This window comes from Pezoporus wallicus, unplaced genomic scaffold (assembly GCF_028554395.1).
Source record: "Pezoporus wallicus isolate ANWC-B61680 ecotype Strahan unplaced genomic scaffold, APGP_CSIRO_Pwel_v1 contig_4191, whole genome shotgun sequence".
NCBI classification, from domain to species: Eukaryota; Metazoa; Chordata; class Aves; order Psittaciformes; family Psittacidae; genus Pezoporus; species Pezoporus wallicus.
The window spans coordinates 1,849,900-1,876,728 of NW_026641383.1; the positions used below are offsets into that span (position 1 = coordinate 1,849,900).

The 26,829-nt window shown below is 42.5% G+C and overlaps 1 protein-coding gene across 5 annotated transcripts in view; it reads left to right on the forward strand.

Moving 5' to 3' along the window:
- MEIS1 (Meis homeobox 1) overlaps nucleotides 1–26,829 on the forward strand; it is a 107,211-nt gene that overhangs the window by 54,417 nt on the left and 25,965 nt on the right. For all 5 annotated transcript variants that reach the window (XM_057423475.1, XM_057423478.1, XM_057423476.1 and 2 more), the window contains one exon: nucleotides 907–1,052. In XM_057423475.1, the coding sequence (XP_057279458.1) occupies nucleotides 907–1,052 (146 nt within the window). The remainder of the gene's footprint in view (nucleotides 1–906; nucleotides 1,053–26,829) is intronic.

The window sequence follows — 26,829 nt, forward strand, 5'->3', positions numbered from 1 at the left end:
TGCATGCCAACTCACTGGGCACTGCAACTTTTGTTTTCCTTTGACTGCTAGCCCATCAGCACAGACCCAAGTTGGCTGCTACGCAGTTTCATCCTCCCATAGATACGTTGCTAATGTGTTGAGAACTATCTGAGATTTTCTCTGCATTAAGGAAATTCATTCTGGATCAGTTGTTGTTTAACGGGAGCAGATTCCTGTTACGAATATGGCACACCAGCACAAAGCAGGGTGTTAATTCCTACAGTGTATGTCAAATTGGTACCTACTTATCCCACTATGAATTTCTTTTGGCTGGGAAGAGGGGAGGCCAGTTAGCTACCCACCTCCCATCAAAAAGTCAGGGGAAGTCAAACATCTATAAAAGACTTAACATTAAGTGATGCCACAACCCTCTGGTTATTTCTGAATTTGGGGAGAGAATATGATGTTGAAAGAGCTGCATTCACCCCACTTTTCACATCCTAGAGTGGGACAGGGCACCCAGCTTCACACACGTCATGGGGATGGGACACCATCAATGCTTTCCTAATTGCCATCTCAGCTAAAGTAGCTGATTGGAATGAATTTTTAGGAAGTGACCAGTGTGAAGAAAAGCCACTGTTTCCACCTTTGCAAGCTGATAGCTTGTGATTTTTCTTTTGTTATTTCTTTTTAAGCACTTTTTGTGTTATAGTGGCAGAAATGGCCACACTGTCCTTCAGGATAAACCAGAATGGGGCTAACACAGTTCTGAGACCCTCCCTCTCCCCATGTTTCTTCCCCCCCAACCCCTTAATCCCTGGTGAATTACGGTGTTAAAGAATTTATACCTCATTTAAATATTTATGCAGTTTATACCCAAAGCCAGGCTTCGGCTGAAGTATATAAAGGTAGCATAAGTCAAAATTTGATTCACTATATTTACAGGTGACGGCTTGGACAACAGTGTAGCTTCCCCCAGCACAGGTGATGATGATGATCCAGATAAGGACAAAAAGCGACATAAAAAGCGTGGCATCTTTCCCAAAGTAGCCACAAATATCATGAGGGCATGGCTGTTCCAGCATCTAACAGTAAGTGAACTCTAGATCACATATGCAAAATAAAACATGGAAAATGTCATAGTTGTAGTAGTTGTAGAAAGCAAAAAAAAATACATATGATGTTGCTGATAGGCAGCTCAGGGAACTTTTTTGAGCAGAGTTGTTGTTGTTGCCTCATTTGCTAGGTGCCAGGGGAAGAGCGTGGAGCGTATGTTTTTATGGTTTTGGGTTTTTTTTGTGTGTGTGTGTTGATTTTAGATTTTTTTTTCTGGTTGGAGTCACAGTTGTTAACAGGACGTCGCCACAAAATGTGACTAAGCTTATACTAATAACCTTGGCGACCTGTCCTGCCCCACTGCTCGCACAGCTGCAGCTCCCCTTAGCTGACGTGGGAATCGCTGCTTCGGAGCAGAGAGCAGTGTTCGGCTCCTGGTTCTGTGCTCTGGAGAACTGCAGAAAACAATTGGGGAGATCAAAAACAAAGCAAAAAGCAAACAAAGACCTTATTCAGATGTTTGTCAGAGATCGTCAGAAGCTTCATGATGAAAGGTCTGAATGTATCTGGTTTAATAGCAAAGAATAATTTTTTTCTTTGAGACACTCTCATTCCCAGAGTGTAAGTTACCCCTGTATTTAATGCTATAAAGGGGTGGGGGGGATGCACAGCTGTTACCACAGCTACCTGTGGGGTTTTTTTATTCCTGGGCTTGGAAATCAAAGCTCTGGGCAGGTGTGTGGGGTTAAGCCGGGTGCTGGAGCTTCTTGCAAGGCTTTATATTGTGTACCACACCTTCTAACATTAGCATTTAGAAAAGTGTTTCTAATGCCATTCTCCTTTGTCATCACACTGTGGTGATCTGTCACTGTGTTTTCATCTGCTGCGGGGGTGTGGGCCTTTGGCCCCAGGTTTTATGTCTGAGCTTTTCTGTGCTGGGAGAATAATGGCCAGGTGAGGGGCGCTGAGGATCTGCAGGTGTTAGTGAAGAGCGGCTCTCGCCTCTAATCCCAGTGGTTGACTCCCTCCCCTGCCTGTAGTTAGGGTCAGGATGAAACCAGAAGCTGGCCAGCTTGCCCAGCCCCAATGGGAGCCTTGCCAAGGGTGTACTCGTAAACTGGAGGAAGTGCTCATGCACATCTCCCCTCCATCCCCTGCTGAGCCAAGAAACCAGATATGTGCCATGACTCTTGTCAGCACGGGGATCAGGCAGGGAATCCTGCCCCGCGTGGTCCTCGGTAGCTATGAATGAACCTTCATGCTGGAGCACTACTCCTCCAAGGCCAGAGAGGGCCTCAGATATCTCCAAGCTAATCCCTTTCTCTGGCAGACTACATCAGCTGTGCTCCAGCTTTGCCAGGTCCTTAGCCCTGTCCCTGGTGCGTTCAGTACATCAGTTCCAAAGGCTGAGGTCCCTTCTGGTTTTGGTGGCTTCCCAGTTCTAGGTCCTCACCCAAGGTGAACTGACACCTGGTGTCTTTTTGCAGGTAGATGTGAGTTTAAGGACATTGGCCTCCAAAAGACTCCAGGGATGCTGTCCTTGCAGCAATGCTCAGATCAGTCTGATGCAGCTGGTCTGGGTTCTGATTTGAGGAGATGCCCTGGAGCCTCAGGTCAAGGCACACCAGGGAGCACAGAGCAACTGTGTGTCAGTCCTCATAATTCCCAGCTGAGGAATTATGAATCAAGTAGTATATATTAGTATTATTTCCTGAAAGTGGCCTTTTGCTTTGTTTGTGCTAGTGATTTAAACATCACCCTGGCCCAGCCACAGGAATGTGATGGTCTACCCTATTAAACTGCTTGAGCAGTCTCCAGCACTCTCTTAGTCTGGGCCAGCTAACACCCTCCAAACCCATTTGTGGGAACACGGAAGAAGAAACAGGGGCAACTCCTGAAAGACCTCATGGCAGGAACCACCCTTTGTTGAGTGTTTAATTACATAGGCTTGACCTGACCTTGCAGCTGGCTTCATGCACAGTCTCAGGACCCTATCACTGTTTTGTCTAGATTAGGTGTAGAGTACAAGTGGCTTTTCATTCTTCTGCTGTGCAGTAATGGTATGCAAAAGAGAAGAGGATAGTGCCTGCAGAGTTTGTTGCAGTGCTGGTAGCTGCCCTTTGGAGGCAACATCTGGACATCTGCCTGTAAGGTGGTCTCTTCTGGAAGGCTCAAATACTCAACCAGGACCTAGTCAATGAAACTGCTGCATTGAGCTGACTTGCTTTAAAAATCCACCACCACCTGTGTATACCCAGCCCAGACAGATGAAGCATGCAGGTTTATTTCAGGGCAGCCTTCTCTTCTTCTGGCACCTTCATGGTAGCTCCAGACTTGTCTGATCAATTCAGTAAAGAAGAATTGTTTTACCCAGTCCAGCCTTCTCTAGCTAGGACCTTGAGACAGACCTTTCCAATTTACTCTAGGTGGGGTTGTGGACAGTTTCCCCAGATTAAAACATGTCTGGATGACATCGTAGGCTCTTCCAAGCATGTGTTTCAGCTGGCAGTGCTCTTGCTGGAGTCAGAAGGCACCAGGGAACTCTTGCATCCAGAGTGATGCAGTGAGTCTTCTGTGTGGAGGAAGATATCCTCCAGGCAAGCACGTTGATAACATGGGAAGAGTCAACACTATAGTTAGTGCTAGAGCAATATAACATGTTGGCAAGCTGCTTGGGGTGCTGTACTATGCAAAATAACCCCACAGGCCCAAGTCGTAGCTGCAGTCAGAGCTGAGGAGTAAGGGGGTGAGAGGCTGAAGGAATTGAAACTCCAGTTGATTTATGAGGGTGCCTGGGCCTCATGACTGCTCTTAAAGTGCTACATGGTGGCATGACAGCATCCCCAGCCAAGCTCCTCGCTGAGGAGTGGTCACAGTGGAGAGATACCACATCATTTGTTTATTTGTTTATTATTAGTGAATTTGGTCTTCCCTGCAGCAGGAGGTGAAGAGAGAGAGGGAGGTGGTTCTGTTCAGGCATCGAACTTGTCAGGGCAGGCAACACCTCCCTTTTGCCCCCAGTGCTTAACCTGCCTTCACTTTCCCATCTGGAAAATGGCAGGGAAGAAATGAACAGCAGTTAAGCACAAAATTCAGCATCCCCTTGACCGCTGGTGCTTCCTAATTGGGGTGTTAGTTGAGAGCCCTCCTTTTCAAAGGCAAATAATTTTTTCCTCACAATCGTAATATTAATACACATCAGTGGCATGGAATTAAGCAAAATAGACAGTAATTGCTGTGTATGTCATACTAATGATTAATGGTTGGAAAGACTTAAAATAAGTGTTGGACGAATACAATCTTTCAAAAGCCTATAGGCTGATTAAATTCCTTTCATGAAGTTATTCCATCTCCAAGAGTATTAAGTTTTCCTCTGTGTACTGCTTTAATTTCCTAAGGCTTGTCCCTTAGTTCTCGTTTCCCACGTAGGAGGAAGTTCTTTTTTTCCTTACTGAAGGAATGAAGTCAAATGTAAGGCCATAGCCTCCCTGGTTGCTGAAGTGTTTGGGCAATAGTTCCCACTCAGTGTCAGGCTGCAGCCCCCCTGTTATTTTGACTGATGTGCAGAACTGAGTTGACATGCGCCCAAAGGGTAGGCAGGAGCTGTCCTCTGTGAACGGGGGAAGTACACTCTGAAACACTTCAGGGGATGAATTAATCCAGATTGTCCTTTTTTCTTCTTCCCTTTGGAATAATAACAACAACAGCAAAAAAAAAGAAAAAAAAATAAAACAATAACAAAGTGGCAACCAGACTTACACTTAAGGCTTTGCAGGGTTCTATTTCTAACTGTTCGCTATTCTGACTCAATTTTAATTAAATGTCTGGGTTGAAAGAGCTGCCCAGGTTGACCAATATTAGGCAAAATGTAGCAGTGGAGCTTGTTGGAATTTTTGATGGGAGAAAATTACACCAGCCTGTAAATACTGAGGTTTGTGAAATCTTTATTTTTTTTTTTAAGGATTTTGCTGTAAATTTGAGATGGAAAGAATGGCCTGTTACAATTTGGTTTAAAAAGAAAGAGAGAGAGAAGAAAGCTATTATCTAGTGAGAAAGTGATAACATCCCCAAACTGTGAAAGTTGAGTCAGAAATGAGGGGACATTGTGGGGTGGCATCAGATGAACATTGAATGCCATAGCAGGGTCTTGAGAAGGGACTGGGGCAAACCAGTGCTGTGCTGGAGCTGGGTTCCGGAAGTTGCCCTAAGGATAACTTCAGGGTGCGCTTCAGCCCAGCAACATTTTACAGACTCCTTTTTTTATTATTATTATTTTCTTTTTTATTATTTCTTGGATCACTTAGCATTCAGGGATCATATCTCACCACCATTTTTCAAGCAGATCTCCTCACTGTAATGTGTAGCCCTCAGCAGGGATTGTAAAATAAGGGAAAAGCTTGGAGGAAGGGAAGAGGTCACAACAATAATCTTACTTACAACCAGATCAGTGTAAATTTAATTGTGGCAACAGGGTTAGTTTCTGCTTCAACCCATACTATGCTTCTGTCCCAGCAGTGGTGCCTTTTTGTTCAAAACTCAAAGAAGGGAGTTTCAGGGGTGTTTTGCCAAGTGTTTTGTTCTCTCATTGTGAATTCTCTGCATCCTTTAAATCCAGCTTAATTTGAAATGTTGGGATTCAAACCTCATTTTGGGGATTATACAATGTAATTGGTTTGTTATATGATGAGTATTTGATGATCTTCACGTTCATCATCTAATCAGGCAAAAAAAGCCATAAAATTATAATCCCAAAAGATGTTTAATAACAATTTAAACTATTGAAGGCTTTATTTAAGCACATTAGGGGATTATAAGCTACTTTTTTTTTAATGGTGCCAAGAGGTAGATTCAAGGACTTCAAACACCTTTTAAAAAACAAATTGCCATGATTTAAAAAAATGAATGGGCCAAGGATTTCTTTCATGTAAATCCCATAATTTAATCATTATTTTTAACTGCTTTTAAAACAATTTCCTTAAGAGGTTAAATCTTACTGAAATGGGAAGCTGAGCAGAAAGTAAAAGACGTGGCTGAAAGATGTTGACTTTACAGTAAAAATGAAAGGTTATTTTCTATTATGTATCTGGATTTTGAATCTTTATTGATCGCTCAATGCCATGCTGTTAAAGAATAAAACTTATAATAAGCAATATGCAATCTGTTTAGCAAAGCTGTTATTTGTATAAAAGAATTTATTGGAAGCAGGTATTTTAAGAAGGCACTTTATATCCCAATCTAGCTGAGAAAAATAGTCTCCATTGCTCCAAGGTTGTTATTGTGATAGAAAAATATTATTACACCACTTAATTCTATAAGGTTTGTATATGTATGAATATTTTACAGACTAGCAAATTTCTAAGGATAAAGCAAGTGGATTTCATGTCTTCTCTCATCCCTCCATGGTTATGAGATTTTTGCCTTGGGAGGAGCGTGGGGTTAATTTGGCTCCCTGCCCCTACTCCCATGCAGGATGCTTGTCTGATTTTGGAAGGGAGTATAGCGAGAGGGCAGATGGGTACAAAAGTAGGCTGCTGAAAACATAAAAAGGGGAAATAATTGGCTAAAACCAGCGAAGATTTTCTTTGCTTTTCTCTTGAGAGGGTTTGGAAGCATTAAAACGAAACAACACCACCTCACCCCTGAAAATATTACTTAAATGAGTCTCCATCCTGCACCAACTGATACTTGCTCTGCAAAATGCCAGAGGGCTCCTGGAGCTCGTCTGTGTAACAGGAGTCATATTTCCATATATTGGACTCAGAATGGGGGGGAGGGTTGTCCCCCCTTTGTCCCCAATACACAAGTCTCCTCTTTCACTTGATTTTATTGTGGGCAAAACTGTAAAAATCTTTCTTCCACATCTGCAAGACTTCTTAGTGCCAGCTGTCCCAAATTCCTGGGAAAAGCCAGACATTTTGAGCTTGCCTTTGGTCACCCATGCACCACCATCCCCTTGGCTGGGAAGATGGGAGCCATTGCATCTCCTGCTCTGGTGCAGGTAGTGTATGATGAGGTTCCTCAGCTCCCTTCTGCTGGTGGAGGTGCTGTGGCAGTCATCTTCAACAGGAGAAAATGAGAAATGTTGTTATAGGAGAAGATAATTATTCCGAGGCTTTGTCAGAATTTAATTGAGAGCTCCAAGCAAGGAGAACAAACAGGATTTAGGTAACTTGGGTTTGAATTAACTTCTTAACCCTTCAGCCCTCCCAAAGTTTGATGGAAGATAGATACTTCAAAAAAGAACCTTCAGCATTTTTTTAAGCTTCCTCAAATTTGTTGCTTTTTCCTCCTGTCCAGTCCCCAAGAATTGGTTCATTTTCTAGTGTGGGTGAATTTTGCCATTTTTAAAGAAAATTGTTGTTTTTGGGGGGATACTCTTGGCAGTGCTGCTGTTGCTTCATGATTGCTTGGAAAGCACGCCTCGTGTACTGGAATCGCATGCTGTCTTTAAGATTATTTAAGTTGTCAGCGCTGAGCTATGCTAACAAACCTTTGAGTTTAGACCAGAAAGGAAAAATATAGGGTGCTTTAGTCAGTTGGTTAAGGAAACCAGATTCCTCACTTGGGCTCTTCTCACATTCAGGAGTGTGGTGTAGTTACAAAATCTGGCGTTTTTTTCCGTATCTGTTACTCAGTCTCATTTCTGATGAAGACAACCATCATGTTGTTTTAAACTACATGGCATGAGACAACTTATCACGGGCTCCTTGCAGGTCTTGGGAACAGCAGTGGTCTAGGGAAGTATTTTGGTTGAAATCAGAAGGTAGCCAATGGCCTGGGCTAGTTTTCAGATGGCAAGTGTTCATTCCCCAAGGGCTGCTATATCTTTTTCCCAGTTTCCCCCAGTTTCTACCTTAGAGGCACTGTTGTAGCAATGTGGAAGCCACCGGCACAATAAGTAATTTGAATTATTTGAAAGCTGCTGAAACACATTAGTATTTATACACCAGAAGAATTTCACATCTGAGTAGAAGCGAGGGAATACTGAAAAGTTGAAACATGATAAACATTAATTCAGATGTTAAATTACACTTGCTCTGGTTGTACTAGATCTCCTTTTGTTTGCATAAATATTCTAGGAAACGAGTACCAGCAAGAATGTTTGCAGCAATAAGAACTTTTAAGTCAACAGTAGCTGCTTTTCTTTCTTCTCCACCCTCTACTTGATTTTGATATTTGCAGCTGTGGCGTTTTGCATGTACAGCTTCATTTTGGAAATCAGCCTCCTCCAGTCAAGGCACAGAAATGTGTGATGTGATGTAGTCTTTCTGCATCCAAAGCAGACGTACGAAATTCAAGTATCACATTTTGAAGGCGGAGAGGGGGAGGGAAAAAGTCTGACCACCATTTTATAAATCTGGAAGTATCCACTCAAATATTTTGGCAAATAATTTGCAATATGGAGTACACCAAAGGTAACAATGGTGTCTTGCCAAACAGTGGGTGAGCAGGAAATTAGGATAAATTCATGGGTTTGGTTGTTCACTATTAGTTGTTTGTTTAGCTTGTCCTCTAACACAGTTGCTACAAAAGAGCCTATGTTGATTCTCAGATATGCTTATGTATATAAGTGCCAGTGATAATTTTTGATTGCCAATCCCCTCACCCTTGAAGGAGTTTCACAGCGCACCAGTGAAAGCTAGCGAATGACTTAATCAGATCAGGTAAAGTGCCAAAATATGAGGCACCAAACCAGTTGGGCGCATATCTGATGAGATGTGTTAATCTGTGGTGTAAGATAAGCTGCCTTTCAAATAGGGTCACATTTGGAAGTAGTACATCAAGTTGTGTAAGATGCATTCCCCTGTTCTGGCATAGAGTGTCCTACATCTGTTTGCATGAACTTAACCCTTGTCTGAACAAACCAGAACAGCGATATTGAGGTGAATATAGTTTGTTACTCCAGGACAGGCATTAGAAGCGAACTGGTTTTTTACTCATCTTGTTTCCTTTTTCCTGCATTTGCATTCAGCTACATGGATCTGCAATGCTGTAGCTTACACATTTTTTTCTCATTATCTATATTCAAGAAACTCTAATTCCCAATATTAACTGGGTGTATTTGCTGTCTGCCCATCAAAATTACCCACAGAAAACTTTTCTTGCGGAAGAGAATTTTTTGTTGTTGATGGAAAATTAAAATTTTCCAGGGATGATGCCACCCTTTCCCTCAAAATACTCAGCTGAAAATCCAGTTTTCAATACATGAACAACTGTATTGATCAGACTCATCTTTGCACTTCCAGCTCCTCACCCTGTAAGCTACAGCAGTGCTAAGTAGATGTGTAGAGAGAAGGTAAATAGGCAGAAAAGAGTTTAAGTTAATATGTAGTTATCTAATTTACCTCGCCTTTTGCATCATTGCCTGATTTAGAATCATAGTATTTAGCAGAGTACTCGTTTCACTTCAGTGGTGGGCCATCATTTTAATAATGCAAGGTCTAGGAGACTTACCACTGCATCTTCTGCTTTATGAACCAGAAACTTCTGCCCAGAAAATACTTCTCAGACTTTAGGTATAGCATGAATATTCTTTTCTTGGCTACTGGTTGACCTTTTCTAGTCCAACCCAAAATCCAAAATCTCCAAACCCCCAAATCCAAACCCCAACCCCAAAACCAACAAATATACAAAATAACCTTATTCCCACTATGATGCTTTGTACTAGTGATGAAAAAAGTGAGGTTGTCATGTTAGTGGCACTGAAGTGGTCTTGAGTCACTAGTAAAACCAAGGGTCAGTTCATGGTATTAATATGTTTTCTGAGGGCTTTCTTTGAACTCAGAAGGGAAATGGTAGAACTCTGTATTAGGTGGCTTGCTCTATTCATTACCTGAAGTCAGCTTTGAAGTGAAAGTCTTTTCTAGACTGCCCTTATTTATGTCAACTAGACCTTTCGGGGTCCCTGGTGATATTTTTGGGAAGGTAACTGCCAGATTAGATGAATCTGGCTAACAGATTCATTGGCAGAAGTCTGCTTATTTGCCATGGACTTTGTGCTGATCCAGGAGTTGCACTGTGCTAGCGTGGAGTGGCAGAGGATAAACCCCTGATTTTGTTGTTGAAACCCGAGCATGGGTCCGTCAGTGCAGCAGGTTGTAAACCCGGGAGGGGTTGTAAGCTTCAGTGCCTGGCAGAATAATTCTGAAGCTGTTAATAACCCAAATCTTAGGATTCTTATGAATAAAACGCAATTTTACTAATGTTTTCATAAACAGCAGTAATAGTGGCGTTTTAGTAAACAGTGGCATTAGTTGCATCAAAATTGCACCACATTGGCTTTTAAATTACTCCACCTGTCTGTATGAATAGGATTTTCAGTGTTGAGGCACACAGACAGCTGCTGCTAATGGTTTTTTTTTCCTCCCTGTGCAGATAATGCTGGCAAATCTACAGCCATCAAGGCCTGGTTTCTGATGTAAAATGGTACCTGACCTAGTGGCTCTGGTGCTACAAAAGGACCAGCTTTAATTACTAATGGCCGTGTTTTAGTTTTGTACTTGTTGATGTAAAAAATGTCATCTTAGAGCTGTGTAACCCCTGGTTCACTTCCACCGGCGATGGTACACCGGCTGCAATTATTTCCACAATAATTTGTGTTCCTCAGTGGCAGCTTGCAATCCTGCCTTGTTAGTGCTTGCATAATTAGCAGGGGTCTGGCCCTCCGGGTCCCTCTGCCCCCGAGTCCCGCTGGTTCCCCCGCACCTCAGAGGGCAGTACCAGGGTGAAATAGGAATTGCGCTTAGAAATCCCACTCGGTTTATTTGTAGTTCTGTCCCTCCATCATATTAGGTGGTTGTAATAGCCAGGAATTTATGGGGCAAATTCTGCCCTGAGTCATTCCCCATTAAACCCTTGGGAAGCTGGAGGGGTTATGTGGAGGCAAAGTCAGGGCACGCTGCTCATCTCGCTGGTTATTAACTAAAAGATGCCATTTTGGCTAGTAAGGCTGATGTGCTGCCTGATGCTGTTGCACCAGGTTGAGTTTGGTCGGGATGATTCATTTAGCAGCCTGGCGCTGGGCTTTAAAAGGGTTAAAGGCGATAATGGTGCCATTAAAAATCCAGCTTGCCAATGAGCTGTTTTGTGCAAATGGTATAAATATAAGATACACTCGCCTGGCTCATTTGCAAGCATTCTTTTTGACTTCTTTCACACAACTGGTGTTTTTGTGTTTAATTTAACAAGAAATGAGTAGTAAATGAAAGCTGCTGCCTGAAGTCCCACTGTGAGCGTGTTTTGCACTTGGCTCCCCAGTGAAAAGGCAATTTGTGAAATTATGTGATAGAGTAATTAGATGAAGCCAGGGCTTCTGATTGTTGCCATGCTTATGTGGTAAAGGTTTGCTGAGGAATTAAAAAAAACACACACACGGATTATTACCCTGGCAAGTTGGCTCAAAGCTTCTTCATTTATTTGTAAACAGAATATTTAGTGACCGCATAGGAAGTAGCTGTAATCACCAGCTCGTAAAGAAACCACAGCAGAGCTTTTGGATTTTTACAGAGTGCTCATGTAAAATTTAAGCTGGGAGGCAGAATCCCTGTTAATGTAATTAGGATCTAATTTACCACCCTTTGCACACAGATGTAATAATGTCTAGATATTTATTCTATCTTTAAGCACATTACATATACCTCAGTGCAGCAGTTACTGAACAGAAACAGGTGTGAGCACTTTCTGGATTCATTTTTACACTGTAAACACACAGCGATTTAAGGGGAAATATTTACCAAAAAAAATGAGGGGAAAGAATGTCTGCAAATGAGGCAGTAATGGACAGTTGCCCTTTATGTACTGATGGATTTCTCAATGGTTAAGTAAATTAAAGCAAATGCTAGAAAAATCAATAGGCTTGCAGAGTCTTGGTTGTGCCTCATAGACTTCAGGACAGAATGACAGATGTGGTGCATATGACCCATTTAAGTATTAATGCTTGGGAAATTGCCTCTGCGTGCAAGGTTATAGGCCTAGAAATATTGTTATATTAAATTACAGACAATAATATTTTTAAGTATATATGGAATTTATATGTTTCAGTTTAGTTGCTCTTCGGGCGTTACATTTGCCCTGGAAGATTAGTTGCGTAGTTGTTTCTCTGGAACGGTAAATCAGGTTTAAAAATGTTCAAGCCGTGAATTGTCTTTTCCAGGGCTGCCATGGACTGGCGAGCGTGTTGCACACTGTGGGGGTGCGGTGAACGTGTTAAATAAGAGCCATGCAGCCAATGTGTTCACTAGCAAATGTAGCATATAAGCGAGTCTAAATTAAATATCATTAAAAGGCGGCTTTCTAAATGGTGAGAGGGCTTGCGCGATACATAGGATTGCTGCTAAATCAGGTTATTCTGTGTGACTAAACGCGAAGTAAAATACGAAGTGCGTGGTTGTGATGCGCTAAGTTAAGGTAACCACCAAGTTGAATCTTTTTCACCAGTTTCTGCACGCACTGGGATTGGAAGGGGCGAGTTTGCATGGGTGGGATGAGTAAAAACTGACCCCACGCAGGAATTCTCTCAAAATAGAGATGTTATGATTAACCCAACTGGGCAGATGAGCTCTAGATGAGGTAGTGTTTGCCATTTCTGATTTCTGTCACTTCTTACTGTACTTCCACCAAGGCAGCAGGGAAGTAGACCAAGTTAAATGTCTCTTTGTGGCATCTCTGGCAGGAGAACTGTGAAAATAGCTGGGACCCCCAGTCTTGGTGTTGGCGTGAAGGCAGAGCAGTGTGTTGGCCGCATTTGCTGTCTGTGACAGCCTGGCTACCTTGCCAGTTATCCTGACTTCACCCCAAACACCTGTTTCTGTGAAGGGATGATGCATTTTATATACAATTAATGTGTTTAATATTAAAAGGGAGCTTTTGACTTTCACAGTAACGTTCCTACTCCTCACTGAAGCTCTTGCATGGAAAGTGTCATTACATTCCTTTCAAACATTAATTCTCATGTTTCACTGCCATTTGTGCAACATATATTTTCCTTTTCTTTCCCTTTTTTGTTTGTTTGTTTGTTTCCTGATGATCTGTGATCTTGGTTTGGGTCCTGCTGCCTCCTTTCTGGCTCCCCTTTTCCTAGCTTTTCTTCTCCTTTTCCCTGAAGCATGAAAAGTCACTGGGGAATAAAACAAAGCATCTCCACAGGGTATAAGGGCTGCACATGGCTACTGGGAGTGCCCGCGAAATGCTAGCATTGCAGAACAGCAGATTATTACTTTTGGGCCCATTGAGGATGTATTTGTCTGTTGAGACTGGATGAGAGTGGCTGGTGCTGAGGGCTGTCAGGGCAGGCTGAGTGATGACAGGCCCTTGTCATTTGCCCACATCCAGCTTCATTGCTATGGTGACAATATGTGGCGATGAAAGTTGCTGCTGAGGGTCGGACAGCATCCTCCATGGTTGCTGTAGCCAGCAGCATCTTTGCGACAGTGTGTTTGAGCTGCTGATGGCCCTCGGTGTCAGAGCAGCACCAAATCTCTAGTGACAGAAACAGGTTTTTGGGTATATGGGGAAATAGCTCTTGCCACCATTGCCAGCCTCTGCAACCTCTTGTGTCAGTGCCAAATTTGTCTTTACCTGTTTTAGTCATTTTTATGTGCCTCATGGTGGATTTTCTTGATTTACTTTGTGTGACATACAGGCTAGGTAAACTGGCGCTTACCTGCACAGCAGCACGGGATGGCTGCGGTCCTCCTCCCACCGCATGTAAAGCAAACATATTAATCAGCATATAGGCGATGACCGCTTACGTTAAATATACGTGTGAGGGGCCCCAGTGAACGGGCTCTTTTGTTCCCGGCCAAACCAGGAGGGATCAAAGGTCAGCAGGAACCCAGAAGCCATCAGTCAGGGCGGGTTTTGCTGGATCCCAGGGTTGTCAGCTCTGTAGTCACCCCTGGCAACCTGGGCTGCTGCCTGCTCGCCTTCCCCACAGCCTGGCGCAGAAGCAGAGCATCCAGCCTCCCAGTCGCCATAAAAAGATGCTGACATAAAGTCAGCATTCGAAATACAGAGCGAGCATTGCTGTGCACCTCTTTGTTATCAAAGTCATTTGAGGGTGAGATGAGGAAAAGGGTACATTGGCTTTGTAGCAAATGTTCTGCAGTGTTCATCTTTAGGATGCCTTGGCTTTGTAGCAAATGTTCTGCAGTGTTCATCTTTAGGATGCCTTTTAATGCTGCGAATTAATTTTTGGTTTAGTGGTAAATGGCAACTCGGAAAGAAATGGCAACATGCTGCTGAAACGTGCTTCTACACTTCTGAATATAGAAGTTCACTCTTAAAAAACTTCTGGTATGGCATTTATTTCCTCTGAGCAGATCGATTTATTCCCCCCCCCTCCCTGTGGTGTTAAAGTACATTTGGCAGTAATCAGTTTATCCTTATTAGAAGCCATGGCAAAAGGCATAGTTGCTGAGTCAATTTACTCCATTTACTTCCCCTTTTGAGCCCTAATGTGTCCCAGTCCCCACCCCTTACAGTGAAAACATCATCAATTATAGGGCTGACAGGAGCCTGGGACTTGGTGTAAGTTGCTCCTTGGGGTTATTCATCTCACACCAAAAAAAATTGGCACTCAGCAACATTCATCACTTCCCCCTACCTAAAATGATTGAGTAAACAGTGGGGTGAATTATCAGAGGGGGGAAAAGAAAGGGGGAAAATATGTTTGAGTATGTCGGAGGCAACTTTGGACTCATATGGCGAGAGGAATAGAGCCATCAGCTGACATGCAAGCTTCCAAGCACAGTTTAATATTGCTGCTGAAGCTGGAGGAAGGATCAGTTATCCTTCAGCCAGACGCCTTACGTTGCTGCTTCTTATGGCCTGACCTGCAAGAGCTTTTCTATTTTGGCACCAGCACTGGAAAAGCAGCTTCAGCACTGGCAAAGCAGCTTCAGCACTGCTGCTGCAGAGGTGTGCTGGGTGCCTGCCCCTCTGTCAGCTCTTTAGGGTGAAATACATTTAAAAAGCTATTCCGTTTACTCCAGTTTGATCCTGTGATATGTATATTTGTTCCAAACCCCTTGAATCCCCTCTAGTGGGAAATGCTTCGGAACAGGCTCTTCATTCTTAACTATGATATGGCAAAAACTTTGTCTCCAAAACCTCCAGAAATACAAAAGTGTGGAATAAAATGTGCTTTGCTACCATCACTTCCTCTCCCAACAAAACAAAGCAAAAAAGCCCATTGAGCTGATCGAATCCAAACATCAAAACATCAAACTTTAGGATTATTTAAATTTTCAAAGTCATCTTGGGGAAGAAAATAAAAAAGGCTTTGCTTCCTCTTGCCCCAAAATATCACACAGTCACGATAAGGCAGGAGAAATTCCCTCAGCCCTACACCTGGCTTGTTTTTATGCCCGGTGCTGTGGTTAGATGGTTGTCTAAATAAACAGAGATTAGGCAGAGGGCTTTATCTCAAAGCTGGCACTGGTTATCACACCGCTTCCTCCCACTCCCTCCCTCTGATTGTGAGTTGTATAAGAAGACTTAGCAAGCATAACTTAGAGCCGATAACCTTTGAATGTTAGTTCAAGGAAGCTGTGCCATAGTAACACACACACACACACAATCATGCAAACTCCATTACAGCCTGTTTGAACGAACAGTAATTTGACTGTAACGTTGATTTAAAAGAAGAAACACTTGATAAGGTTTTTGCTCCAAGAATCCTATTTGAATTTAACCTGATCAATAATTTTAATATCTGAACAGTAGTAAAAGATGCCAGGAACGAACTCTTGTTTGTTCTTCAAATCATCTCTTTACTAGGGGTCTTACTTTAAATTTGCTTTAACAAAGAGAAGCTGTGATGTTTCGTTTGGAGAAATTGCTAGAGCCATGTAGTTGGGGATTGAGTTGATCTTGAGGCAGCCCTGAAAGAAGCTGCTGTTGGCATTTGCTTTGATGATGAATGTTATATATATATATATATATGTATACTTGAGCACAGCAAATAAAGAGAGGCTGACAGGTAATGGGCAGCTTATGGCCCTCTGTAAAGGCAAACAAACTCCTTGTGATTCTCCATGGGCGTGAAATCAAAATACATCTTTTCTGAGCATGTTTCAATATGCTGATGGGTGACATACAACATGTGAAGAGGAGGAGAAAGGTCTTTGGGGTCCTTGCGACATGCCTTCCAAAAAAAAACCCCTACAACCAGGGAGAGCAGGGAGGGGGAAGGCATCTATGCACTACCGCAAGGCAATGTCATCATGATGTTGGGAAGCCAACTCACAGCGAGTGGGTGAGTGCGGGCATCTCTGCCCTTGTCGTTTGGATTACCGCGGTGCCACGCGCCCAGTTACACAGTGCGTAAAGGCGAGGGTTATTTCTAGGACAGATAATTGAACATTAATACTCGTTGACATTGTCGTAGGAATGATATGTCAAGCTGACAGGGCCTATGTGCTTACATCTGCTGATCGGCTGCAAATGAAGGGAATGTTTGGCAGATCAGACCTGGGGCTTCGCTGCCACCGAGCCAGAGATGATACAGCCATTAGTCATGAGCTGCCATCTTGGGCTCCCTTCCCAAAAACAGTGGTCAGGTCCCTGGTTTTGGGGGTAGAGACGTAGTCTGCAAAACTGCATCAACCCCCATGTGTGCATGCACACCTCTGCGTAAAAATGTATATACACGTACAAAATGTGTTAAACAGGAGAATCCTTAATGCTGTATACGCATGAGTGCTGCCGTTGTCTGAAACAACTGTTTTCAATCTACTAACATAAAAATGAAAGAAAGTGGAGAACATGAACAGTTCTTCAGAAGGATTGAGAGAACGATCAAGTTTGATGAGGTGTTTCTGATTATCTCTGCCCTAGGAATCAACTGACATAAAAACAGTAGCAGAGTTAGCATTTTTAATCTTTTTGTTTAGCATCTTTTTTGTGTCTGTCTTCTTCTGGATGCTAACAGACCCTTCAAGGCAGCCTGCTATAGATAAAGTAGTTACTTTGTGATCACTCTTGTCCCCTCCCAGCCAAAATCCCACAAGTGGTGCCTTTCAATATCATTTTATAACAAGTCTTTGGAAAGCTAATGCGTTTGTCACAGTATTTCTACAGCCAGACTTTGCTGCACAAGTAACTGTTCAGAGGAGCGAGAAACAGACGGAAAACAATTACAGGGGCCTCTGACGCCAGAGTCAGTTCTACTTTCTTAAAATAGGGCTAAACATGATGTTTGTAATGTCTCGCGTATAGTTTGGCTCTGTATAAAATGCTATAAAATAGGACCCTTGAGAGCATCCATTATCACATCTTGGTTAACATCACAGATTTTAAAAATCCCAGTTGCACCGAAGCCATGAAATAAAGCTTTCATCTGTAAAGATCTAGTTTCTCTTTGTTATTAAAATAAATGAAGCCATTAAACAAAATATATGCATATAATAGTCAAGTTCATAATTTCGTATCATCAAAATGATAAATTTGACTTTTTTTTTAATTGGAGCAGTCATCTTAGAAAGGTTTGTGTATAGAACAAGATCAGATGTGCCTGGTTGCTCTTTCTTACTTTGTAAGTTGTTAGTGGTGGCATTTTTTTGGTCTTTAGCTATTTCGTTTATGTCTTTCTAAAAGAAATGTGGAGTTCTGTTCAGAAAGGAGGGGGAAGCAGAGAGGGGGATTTTGAGCTCGGTATTAAAAAAAATTAATTTATTGTATCTTATTATCCGTGAAAATTATTAATGGCCATCACACCATAAATGTGCTGAAAGCGACATGCCACCTCCAGGCTTTTGCTTGATTGTTGATTATCTCTTTTACATTGATTGTTTCTTTTATTATGGAAGTATCTGTGAAGGCATTGTATGTGTGTGGTGCTTGATGTGTTCAGACTAGAAAGAGATTGAACCAGAGGCTGGAGAAGATGCTCAGGTTGGGAATGAGGTGGGTGCTGGCTTCTTGTAGCTCACTCAGTTTGGGTTTTTGAAGAACCCCCTTCTTGGCCTTGTCTATCCATCATCCTTCATCTTCAACAGGAAGACACCCACTGAGGGTCTCACCTTAACAAAGATGAAGACATATCCTTCAGGTACCCCATTCTTTGCCCAAAGTTGCTGTAGCTCGTCACCATATCTGAAGTTACACAGACAAGTTTGCCATTTCAGCATGGTTTTTACCCCCCAGCATCAGCCAGTGCCAAGCCCTGAGAAGTGCCTTTCTCCATGAATATTCGCACTGAAATGCAAAGTTTGGTCCTGCCAGCCCTCCATGAGGGAGGGTATAGTTTGGTCTTTAGAGGTTTTTTGGAAGCCAGGAGAAATCAGTGGAGAACTGCATTGACTTCAGGGGGAGAAAGGTGTTGGTTTTTTTTTATGGGGGAGCCCTCTCTGTCCAAGAAAGTTGCTGAGAGGGAAAGGAGTCAAATCCTGGAGATGATCTAAGCCTTTTTAATGAGGTTTTTTTTTTCTTATAAGGGCAGCGATTAATATGTAGTGAATTTGTGGCAAATGCATTTTAATTTATGGTTGAATCTGGAGATTTGGAGGAGAATTGGGGTGTGCTTTTTCCTGACTCTCAGAAGATCTAAATCACACTTTTTTTTGGTACATGTCCTTGCACATATAAATATCATCATGGAAACGCGAGTCTAGTTTATTCTTAAATTCATTAGCATTATCAGCCAGGTTTCTTTGCTAAGTAGGGTACATAATCAATTACAGCAGTTGTTTTCTTTTGGAGACTTCTTATTTCATCCCTTGGAGTTAAATTTTAGCCCAGGCTGGTCAGAGAGTCTGTATTTCTGCCCAGGTCTGCTCCCCTCCCTGAAGCCAGTCAAAGGGATTTCACACACTAAATGGGTGTAGATAAATGAATTCTCTAGTCAGAAAGCAGAATTGCTTAGCCAAGTTTACTGCATTAAAACTTGGCTGTATTATTCATATATCCATTCTTACTGAACTTGGGCTATTTTAGCAGAAGGGAACTCGGAGCTAAAGGAATGAAGGATTGAATTTACGAGGGACTCATGTTTTAAAGGTGAAAGTAATGGAGAGTGAACTTTTGTGGATGTAAAAGCTGGGATGGATAAAATGAGAGCACCTGAAATAGCCTGCTGGGTGTTGGGAACTGAAGCTCAGCTTTAGCCCAGGTAAATTGCATTTAAATTTCAACCTCAGATCTGTATGCACTCCTCTTTGGCAGATGTTGAATTGATAATGCCTGTGTGTTAAAGAATTCTGATTGTTTCTTTTGCCACCTTTACAGCTTATGAAAATGCAAGTAGGCCTGCCTAGTGAATATTAATAACAGGGATGGCTGGATAACATATAAGCCTGTGGCTCTTTGGAGCTTGGATGGGGTTAGCTGGAGGATTGTTGTGGCTGGGAATTTACATGCTTTTTAAGAACAAACTTCCGGAATGCTTTTATATTCTCTTTTAAAACATGATGTTTGTTAACAGTGGCATACTTATGCGTGCATAGGGTTTTTTTCATTTGTCTAGATACATAGTGAAATTAATCCTGCAGATGAGATGTCCATGGTTTTTAAAACAAGGCAATTTATTAGATGAGGAGAGAAAGAGGCCCCATCTCTTAAACTTACTTCACTCCAGGGTTAATTGTATCAAAAGCAATGGTTTATTTTATTTTCCTTGTTTATTTTTGCTTTTTCCCACACCCCATTCTCCCAGGCAGCTGTGGCAGTCGTTAGTGGGGCAGGGAAATAACACTGATGAATTCTGGATCTCCAAATGTCCTGCAAGGCTTTAATGCAGTTAGTTAATACGGCGGCTCATTAAGCCCATGGACACGGGCCTCACACACGGCAGTATAATAGCAGGGAGATGGTGGCGTGGAGTAGCTGGAGGAAGGGAGGGTTCTGAGGACCTGGCTCTTCAACCAGAGCCACACGAGCAGGCGCTGCCATCTCATCAGAGCTCCTGGTGAAGCCAGCGCAATGCTGGGGCTCTGTGATGATGTTGGCAGCTTCCCTCCGTTCTTTGGCTCTGTTGGAGCGATCCTCTCCAGACCTTTGTTTACTCACTTGTAAAAATCCCCATTATCAACCTTTCTGCCTGTGTCATAGGTCCCATTTGATCTGCTCTTCTTCCTCCAGACCCCACTCTCAAAGGCTGCTAATTATGCAAAAACACAAGGCATCTTTTTTAATAACTTCCTGCTCATTGAGAGCTGCAGGGGCAGACTTGAAAAGGATGGGGTTAAAACTCAAAAGGCAAATAGGATCAGAGGGATGTTTATTTAATATTTAAAAAAAAACAAACCCAAACAACTTTGTCTCAATAGTAGGGGCCCATGCATGACTTTTGTGTTGCTGTGCAAGGTGGAGTTGTTTCGCAGTGTGCTGGTTTTGGGGCATTTCCCAGTGCTTTCAAGTGATGCAGAAGTCAGAGGGGGTTTGTACATATTCCAGGTCTGGAGACACGCTTGAAGGGTTTCATGAAGATTTGGTGAGGAACATTCAATGAAGATTCAGTGATTAAGATGCTCTGTATCATCATTGCTGCCAATATGTAATAAGGCTCATTGCATGTTCACTTTACAAGTCAACTTATTCTTTCTGAAACTTCAAAACCTGAGGAAAGCCCCTGACTTCAAAAGAGAAACACTCACATTGATGCAGCGCATTTCCCCTTTTGCAAAAGGCCTTTTCTTTCCCTTCCCTTGTCATGACAAAAAGTCTTATTCTTTTTCTTTTAGCCGGTATAAGGGAAGAGGGGAAGAGTCATTAAAATGCAGTTCTTTCAATTACGTCCCGTTATTTGTCATCTTTATTGCTTTTCTATAGTTTTCATTGCACCTTTAATAGTATGCCTGGTCAGGAAAGGTGAGCTGGAATGTGAACGCACTTGGCTGCCACCGCCGTCAGTGCCTATGAGCTGTGCTCGAATCCCCGTCCCTGTAGATTTTTAATGTCCCTGCAGACTGCTGGCAGCCTGCTTCCAGCTGTGGCAGGCATGATGCAGTGAATTGCTTTTGAATGTTCTTTACTCAAATAGGCAGTAATTACAAGCTTAAAGAGGTTTAGTGGTCCAGTAAACTACATAATCACCCCTGAATTAGCCTGGGCTCATCAGTTGCAGTCCAGCAACCTCAAGACTGCTGTTTGTATGCAGGCTTTATCACGTAGCAACCTGAGCAGCAGGTGTGGAACAGCAAGAATCCCCCATAAACACAACTGTCTACTGGGGACAATGATCTCTAATGAGATGAGGCTACAGCATCACTGTAATTTAAGTGGGAAAATTAACGCCAGAGAATGCACGCTACTTCCAAGAGTCTCTGCTTCCTTCGGAGAATGGAGCTGTTTTCCTGGCTTGGGGTTTTTTTCTTTTCCCTCCTCATTTTTTTTTCCTCCTCCCAGATCTTTAAATGCATTTTTTTTTTTTTTTTTATGAAGAGCACATTGTGATTTTCCTTATAAGTTGAGTGGGCTTTATTCTTTTACAAGGATATGTTGTGAATATTTATTTAATGGTGGACGGGGCATCTGTTCAAGGACTTTTCATGCCAACAAAGCGGTGTTGCAAAATAGCAGCTTTATCTTCTCATTTCCTTCCTCAGTGGTAGGTTGGTGGTTTTTTTTTGTTTTGGGATTTTTGCTGTTTTGTTTTTTGTTTTTGTTTTTTTTTTTTTACAGGATTTGGGTTTTTTGTTGTTTTGAGTTTTTTTTCCAATAGAAAATGTTTAATTGGAAACCACCCCTCCAGTCTTGGCTTCAACGTGGTGGTTGCCTTGAACTCTCTTCACATGACTGCTTGGCTCCTCCAAGAAAAAAGGCAGCTGAGCTCATGGCAGGAGGCTTACCAAACTGCTTGGTGGCTGCTCCCAAGTGTGCTACTACCCCAGGGAACCTGCCTAAAGCTCCTGCTCTGTCCTTAAGGCCTGTGGTTGGTATTAGGGACCTGGCTGAATGTGGCAATCCTCTGTGACCCTGGTCGCTATGGTGGGTAGGGCAGTGGAAGTAGGTGTAGTGGAACGTTTTTATTGCCTGCTTACAGAGGGAGCTCCTGATGTATTGAAAGCAGCCTGAGAAAGAGAGCAAAAAGCACAAATAAAAGCTTTTGGCTTAGGTCCGTGGGATTACAACAGCCGGCACTGGCATTTCCCAGAGCTTGCAGAGTTATTTCTGAGCCCACCTGTTTAGAAAGTCATTTAAGGTAGATAAGGACAGTGACTTATTGCTGAGAAAAGGCTTCTGGTTAGGAGATATTTACCTGAGCTAATCTGTCTTAGACCGGCTCTAAAAACAACAGCAGCACTTTTACAGTGTTATCAGGTAGTCAGGATTTCCTTTAGCCTGCCAGGGATGGGGATTTTTTTATCTCCTTCTCAAAACCTGCTCACCTAGGAAAAGCTGGGGTTCACCTTCCTGCCTTTCCACAGCCCCCTGATAAAGATACCAGCTTAACTGAAAAACCAGATTTCAAGGATGTGAATTTTAGCTCTAACGTGGTTGGAAGTTGGATGATGCACTTCCTTGATTCCTTTGGTGTCACTTGGATGTAATATTTCATTGTTTTCAGCTGTGTGCTATGCTGAAGAGAATTTTGCTGATCTTCTGGATGCAATTTTTCTTTTAATTACCCTATCCTTGGTTATTTTTTGGCTGTGATAGAGCAAAAAAACCCAAACCTAATAAAGATAAATGGGGCAGAGAATGGGTAGTGCATGTTACATTAGCACAAATAATCATGGCACTAGTGCAAAACATCACTTCTTAAACGTATTAAGAGAAGTTAACGTGTGTCTGCAAGCAGTCTGTGTGTGTTTCTGCGTGCACATGCATACAGGCACTAAAGAAATGTTTAACATGGGAAAACCTCCACTCAATTACCCGGGTATGGTGTGGGAGTGTCTGCATAGACTCGGCTGAAACTGAAAACTGGTAGGAGCCAGAGTAAGCTCCAAACACTGAGGTCTATCAGCATGTCTCCAAAAGGAAATAGCAGAAGCACCATTGCTTGGACTAGCTAAAGCTCAACTGGAAAAGGCAGCGGGTGATAATATATGGTATGGAAGGAATAATATTGTAGCAGCCAAGGGATGGATTAGATGAGTTAAAAGGTTTTTCCATTTTCTGACTTCTGTAATATCCTGTGCAAGGGATGATCTGAACTTTTTTCCTTAATGAGCCCTCACATTATGAGTAATATGATGGGGCCACCAGAGAAGTATTGGCAGCGCATCTCAAGCCATACCATGTCTCTCCATCAGCCTTGGAAAGGATATTTATGTTAGTGAGTGCCAAAACTTGTTCACAGACAACTCTTGCAAGAAAATTATTTACAAAAGGGCAAATGAAAAAAAAAGCAGCACAGAACATTCCCTCCCTCCCCCCCCCCCAGCATAACTTCTTCATTAAAAAGTGTTGCTGATGCCAGTACCTCTTCCTCCCCTTATAAGCCCCCACAAAAATTCTCTTCCACCCCCCTGCCTGCAAAACCAACCCAACCCCTGTTTAATCAGATTGCTCTGTGAACACATGTTCCGATGTTAAAACTTCTGGGATGTTATCTCTGTATTTTACACCCCGTGTTTGCATTAAGACAGTCAGATTCTGCCTCCTTTCCTCACCTTCTATATTTTGGCAGGGTTGCCAAAGCCGGCTGCAAAGCCTTTTTCAAGGAGAGTGATGCACCTCAGAGGAATGAGCTAATGCAGAAGTTGAGCAGCAGCGTATGGCCTTGCTGTAGTGATACAGGGATGCAGCATCCTGTCACATTGCATATTCTGATGCATTTTTAACTTTACAAGACCAAGCATGCCTGTTGATTTTACATTCATAGTTTGCAGTTCAATAGCTCTGGCAGCTCCAGGATTTATTAACAGTAATGCTATGAAAAAAATCTTACTGCAGGGATATTAAACTATTATAATAAGTTGAGGAAATATTTTCTTTTGAAAGAGGAAAAGGCTGGCTTTGTCTGCAGCATGACCATGTCATATGGACTGCATTTTCTTGCAGCGCTGAAAAAGCAACGAGGAGTTTTAAATGCCAAAGCCAGCTCACACTTCAACAGCATTATCAGGCTGACTCACTGCTCTCAGCCAAGGAAAAGACTGTGCAAACTTTGCACAGGCTTTTTTCCTCCCAGCCTCATGGATGCATTTCTAATAAAACAACTTCCTTCTTGGTGTTTAGTATTTCCTCCAATGTGCAAGCCAGTCCCGTGGGATAAACAGGATCGAGTTTGCAGCTTCCGAGTTCATTTCCTCCCCCCTCCCTAGCAGGTCACCTCAACTTGGCAACTTTTTACAGCCTCGCCTGAATATAAAGCAGGTTGCAGGGATGCTCTATAAACCAATTCACACAGCCTGCAAAATAGGCAAGGGGGCTCAGCGCCTTCTCTTTATCTCTCCCTCTAAATACGCTGGTGGCTGATGAAGAAAGCAGGTTACAATCTTGTGACTTTACGGATATCGATCCAACCATTTTTTGGCTACTTTGCAAATGCAGGAACCCCCGTTATTCTTTCAGAGGCCAGCATGTGTGAGGATCCAGGACTCGACTGCTATAAATTCAAGCTCTGTTCTTAGACTACACCATGCACTGCTTTTGTAATGCAAATGGCAGGCACAAAGTGTCCCTTTGATAATGTGCAGTCAGGAGACAAAAAAAGCATTCACTGCAACAGTAAAACTAATTCATAAAGCTAAGAGACAATAGGAAATCATTATGGATATTAAAAAAATAAGTAATTTCTCGTAGATCAACTTGATCACTAATGTAAACAGTTCGAATACAAACCAGGAGGAAGCAGGGAAATGGAGAGACCCAAATGGCTGTGCCTTAGCTAACCCTCGACAAGTTTGGGTAAAGCAGAGACTGAGAGTTCAGCATAAGATCTATGTGCAGTTTGTCATTGGACAGCTGAGTTAAGTGTAAGCTAGGTTACTCTTCAGAAACAAGAAAATCTTAGTCTTGGGTATTTTCTTTTTATTTTGAGGTTAGAAAACAGTTAATAAACACTCCCGAGGGCATAATTTTTTGGGGGTGGTAGTTTCTCCCCATCACCTACCAGAGCTTAGCTCAAGGTCATTTCGCTTTGGTGCATTACACTGTGCTCTGGAGAAGGCAGAGGGCTGGAGGAAGGGGATAAAAGGACTTCCGAAATGGTTCTCCCGGTGTGGTCAGCCAAGCGACGGCGCTGCTGTGATAAGGGCAATGCTGGATAGTTGCCACGACACCCTTATAATGTAACATGCAACCTTTTGCTTGGGGGCTGCTTCTGCCTCTGTGCTATGGTAGGGCTGGTTGGCCGTGCTGTCAAGGCAGCTTGGTGCCACAAGGAATTAGTAATCTGGGATGAAAGGGGTGGTTTTGCCTCCTATTATCTGAGCAGTAAACTCTGGGCAGGATTATTTTCATGTTTTCCTGCCACCATTGCAATGTGCTGTTACGGTGGGCAAGGCAGAGAGGAACCAGTGTTATTGATACCGCATTACAGATAAGATAAAGCCTTTTGCTGTCCTGGGGTGGAAAATTTGAGGAAAGGAGTACGTTTGGACGAGGGGTATCATTAAGAGACAAACTTGGATGTTTTCCATCTGTATCTGCTGGAGACTTTACCCAGTGGCTGTAGTCAAAGGTGGTAAAAAAAAAAAAAAAGAGTCTTATTGTTTGTTTTGCTAAAAATGACCCCGGCTGCATTGAAAGGGGGCTTTTACTAAGACTGCTGCTCTCTAAATGCCATTCATAAAACAGTGACAAGAGAATATGATGGAAAGTTACATTTTTCTCTCTGTCACTTTGATTTCTTTGTTACTGCTAAAATGACTGCTCTGACTCATATTTTGCATAGTTATTTTTACCTTTTCGAATGTTCCTTAACTGTTCATATTACCCTGGGCAAATCCCCCAGGGATAATTTTCATTTGCATGCAGACTTTGATGGTGTTATTAAGCAATCACTTTCTGTACTAAGTCATTATTAAAAGTAATACCACAGAGCCTCAAAAACACATTAATGGTGCCAAACAATCCGCATTTCAGCGCTAGATTTATGGGAAGGGAAAAGCACTAGGTCTCATACCATTCGGTGGATGCTGCTCTGTGGTGCTGTAGCAGCAGCAGGCATGATCAGAAAATACCAGAGCCATATTCAGAGTCCTTATCTGCTGTCAGCCTTATTCATTTAAATGCCCTTTCTTTTTTTTTTCAACCTGCTTGCTTCCTACTTCTTATTTTTTTCCTCTTGGATTTGCCCTTTTCCTCTGGCCTTGGCAAGGAAGCCTGTCTGCAGCCTTCCAGTATACACAGGCTGGGCTGGTTCTGGGAAGGAGGGTCAGCCTTCCCATCTGTAATCACCGTTTTATGGCTTTCACTCGAGGTGTTAATGCAGATCAAATGGAAAACACTCCAGCAAGAGCGTTACAGCTTCTCGCACTGCCCTGCGTACGGTCCCAATTGTTAATTCTGATTATAAGACCTAAAGGTAATTCTGTTTGCTCTCCTAATGCATTGCAGCTCTCCCGGTGGTCCGGAGTCTCTTTTCTCCAATTCCCATCTTGATCAATTGTTTGCAAATAATTAAGCTTTTAAGAGATAATGGTAGGAGCTAATGTACACAACAAAGTAAAGGTCTCAAGTCACTGTTTATTGAACAGTGGCACAATTTGCTTTGATATCCCAAAGTGATCCAGAGTGATAGGTGGACTTGACAGCTGAAGTCAATGTAGTATTTTTAGACACACATGTCCATATATATATTTATATTTTTTTTATGTGGTTATATATTTCATAGAATCATAGAATATCTCTAGTTGGAAGGGTCCCAGAAATATCATCTAGTCCAACTCCCTGCTTGTCACAGGACTACCTAAAAGTAAA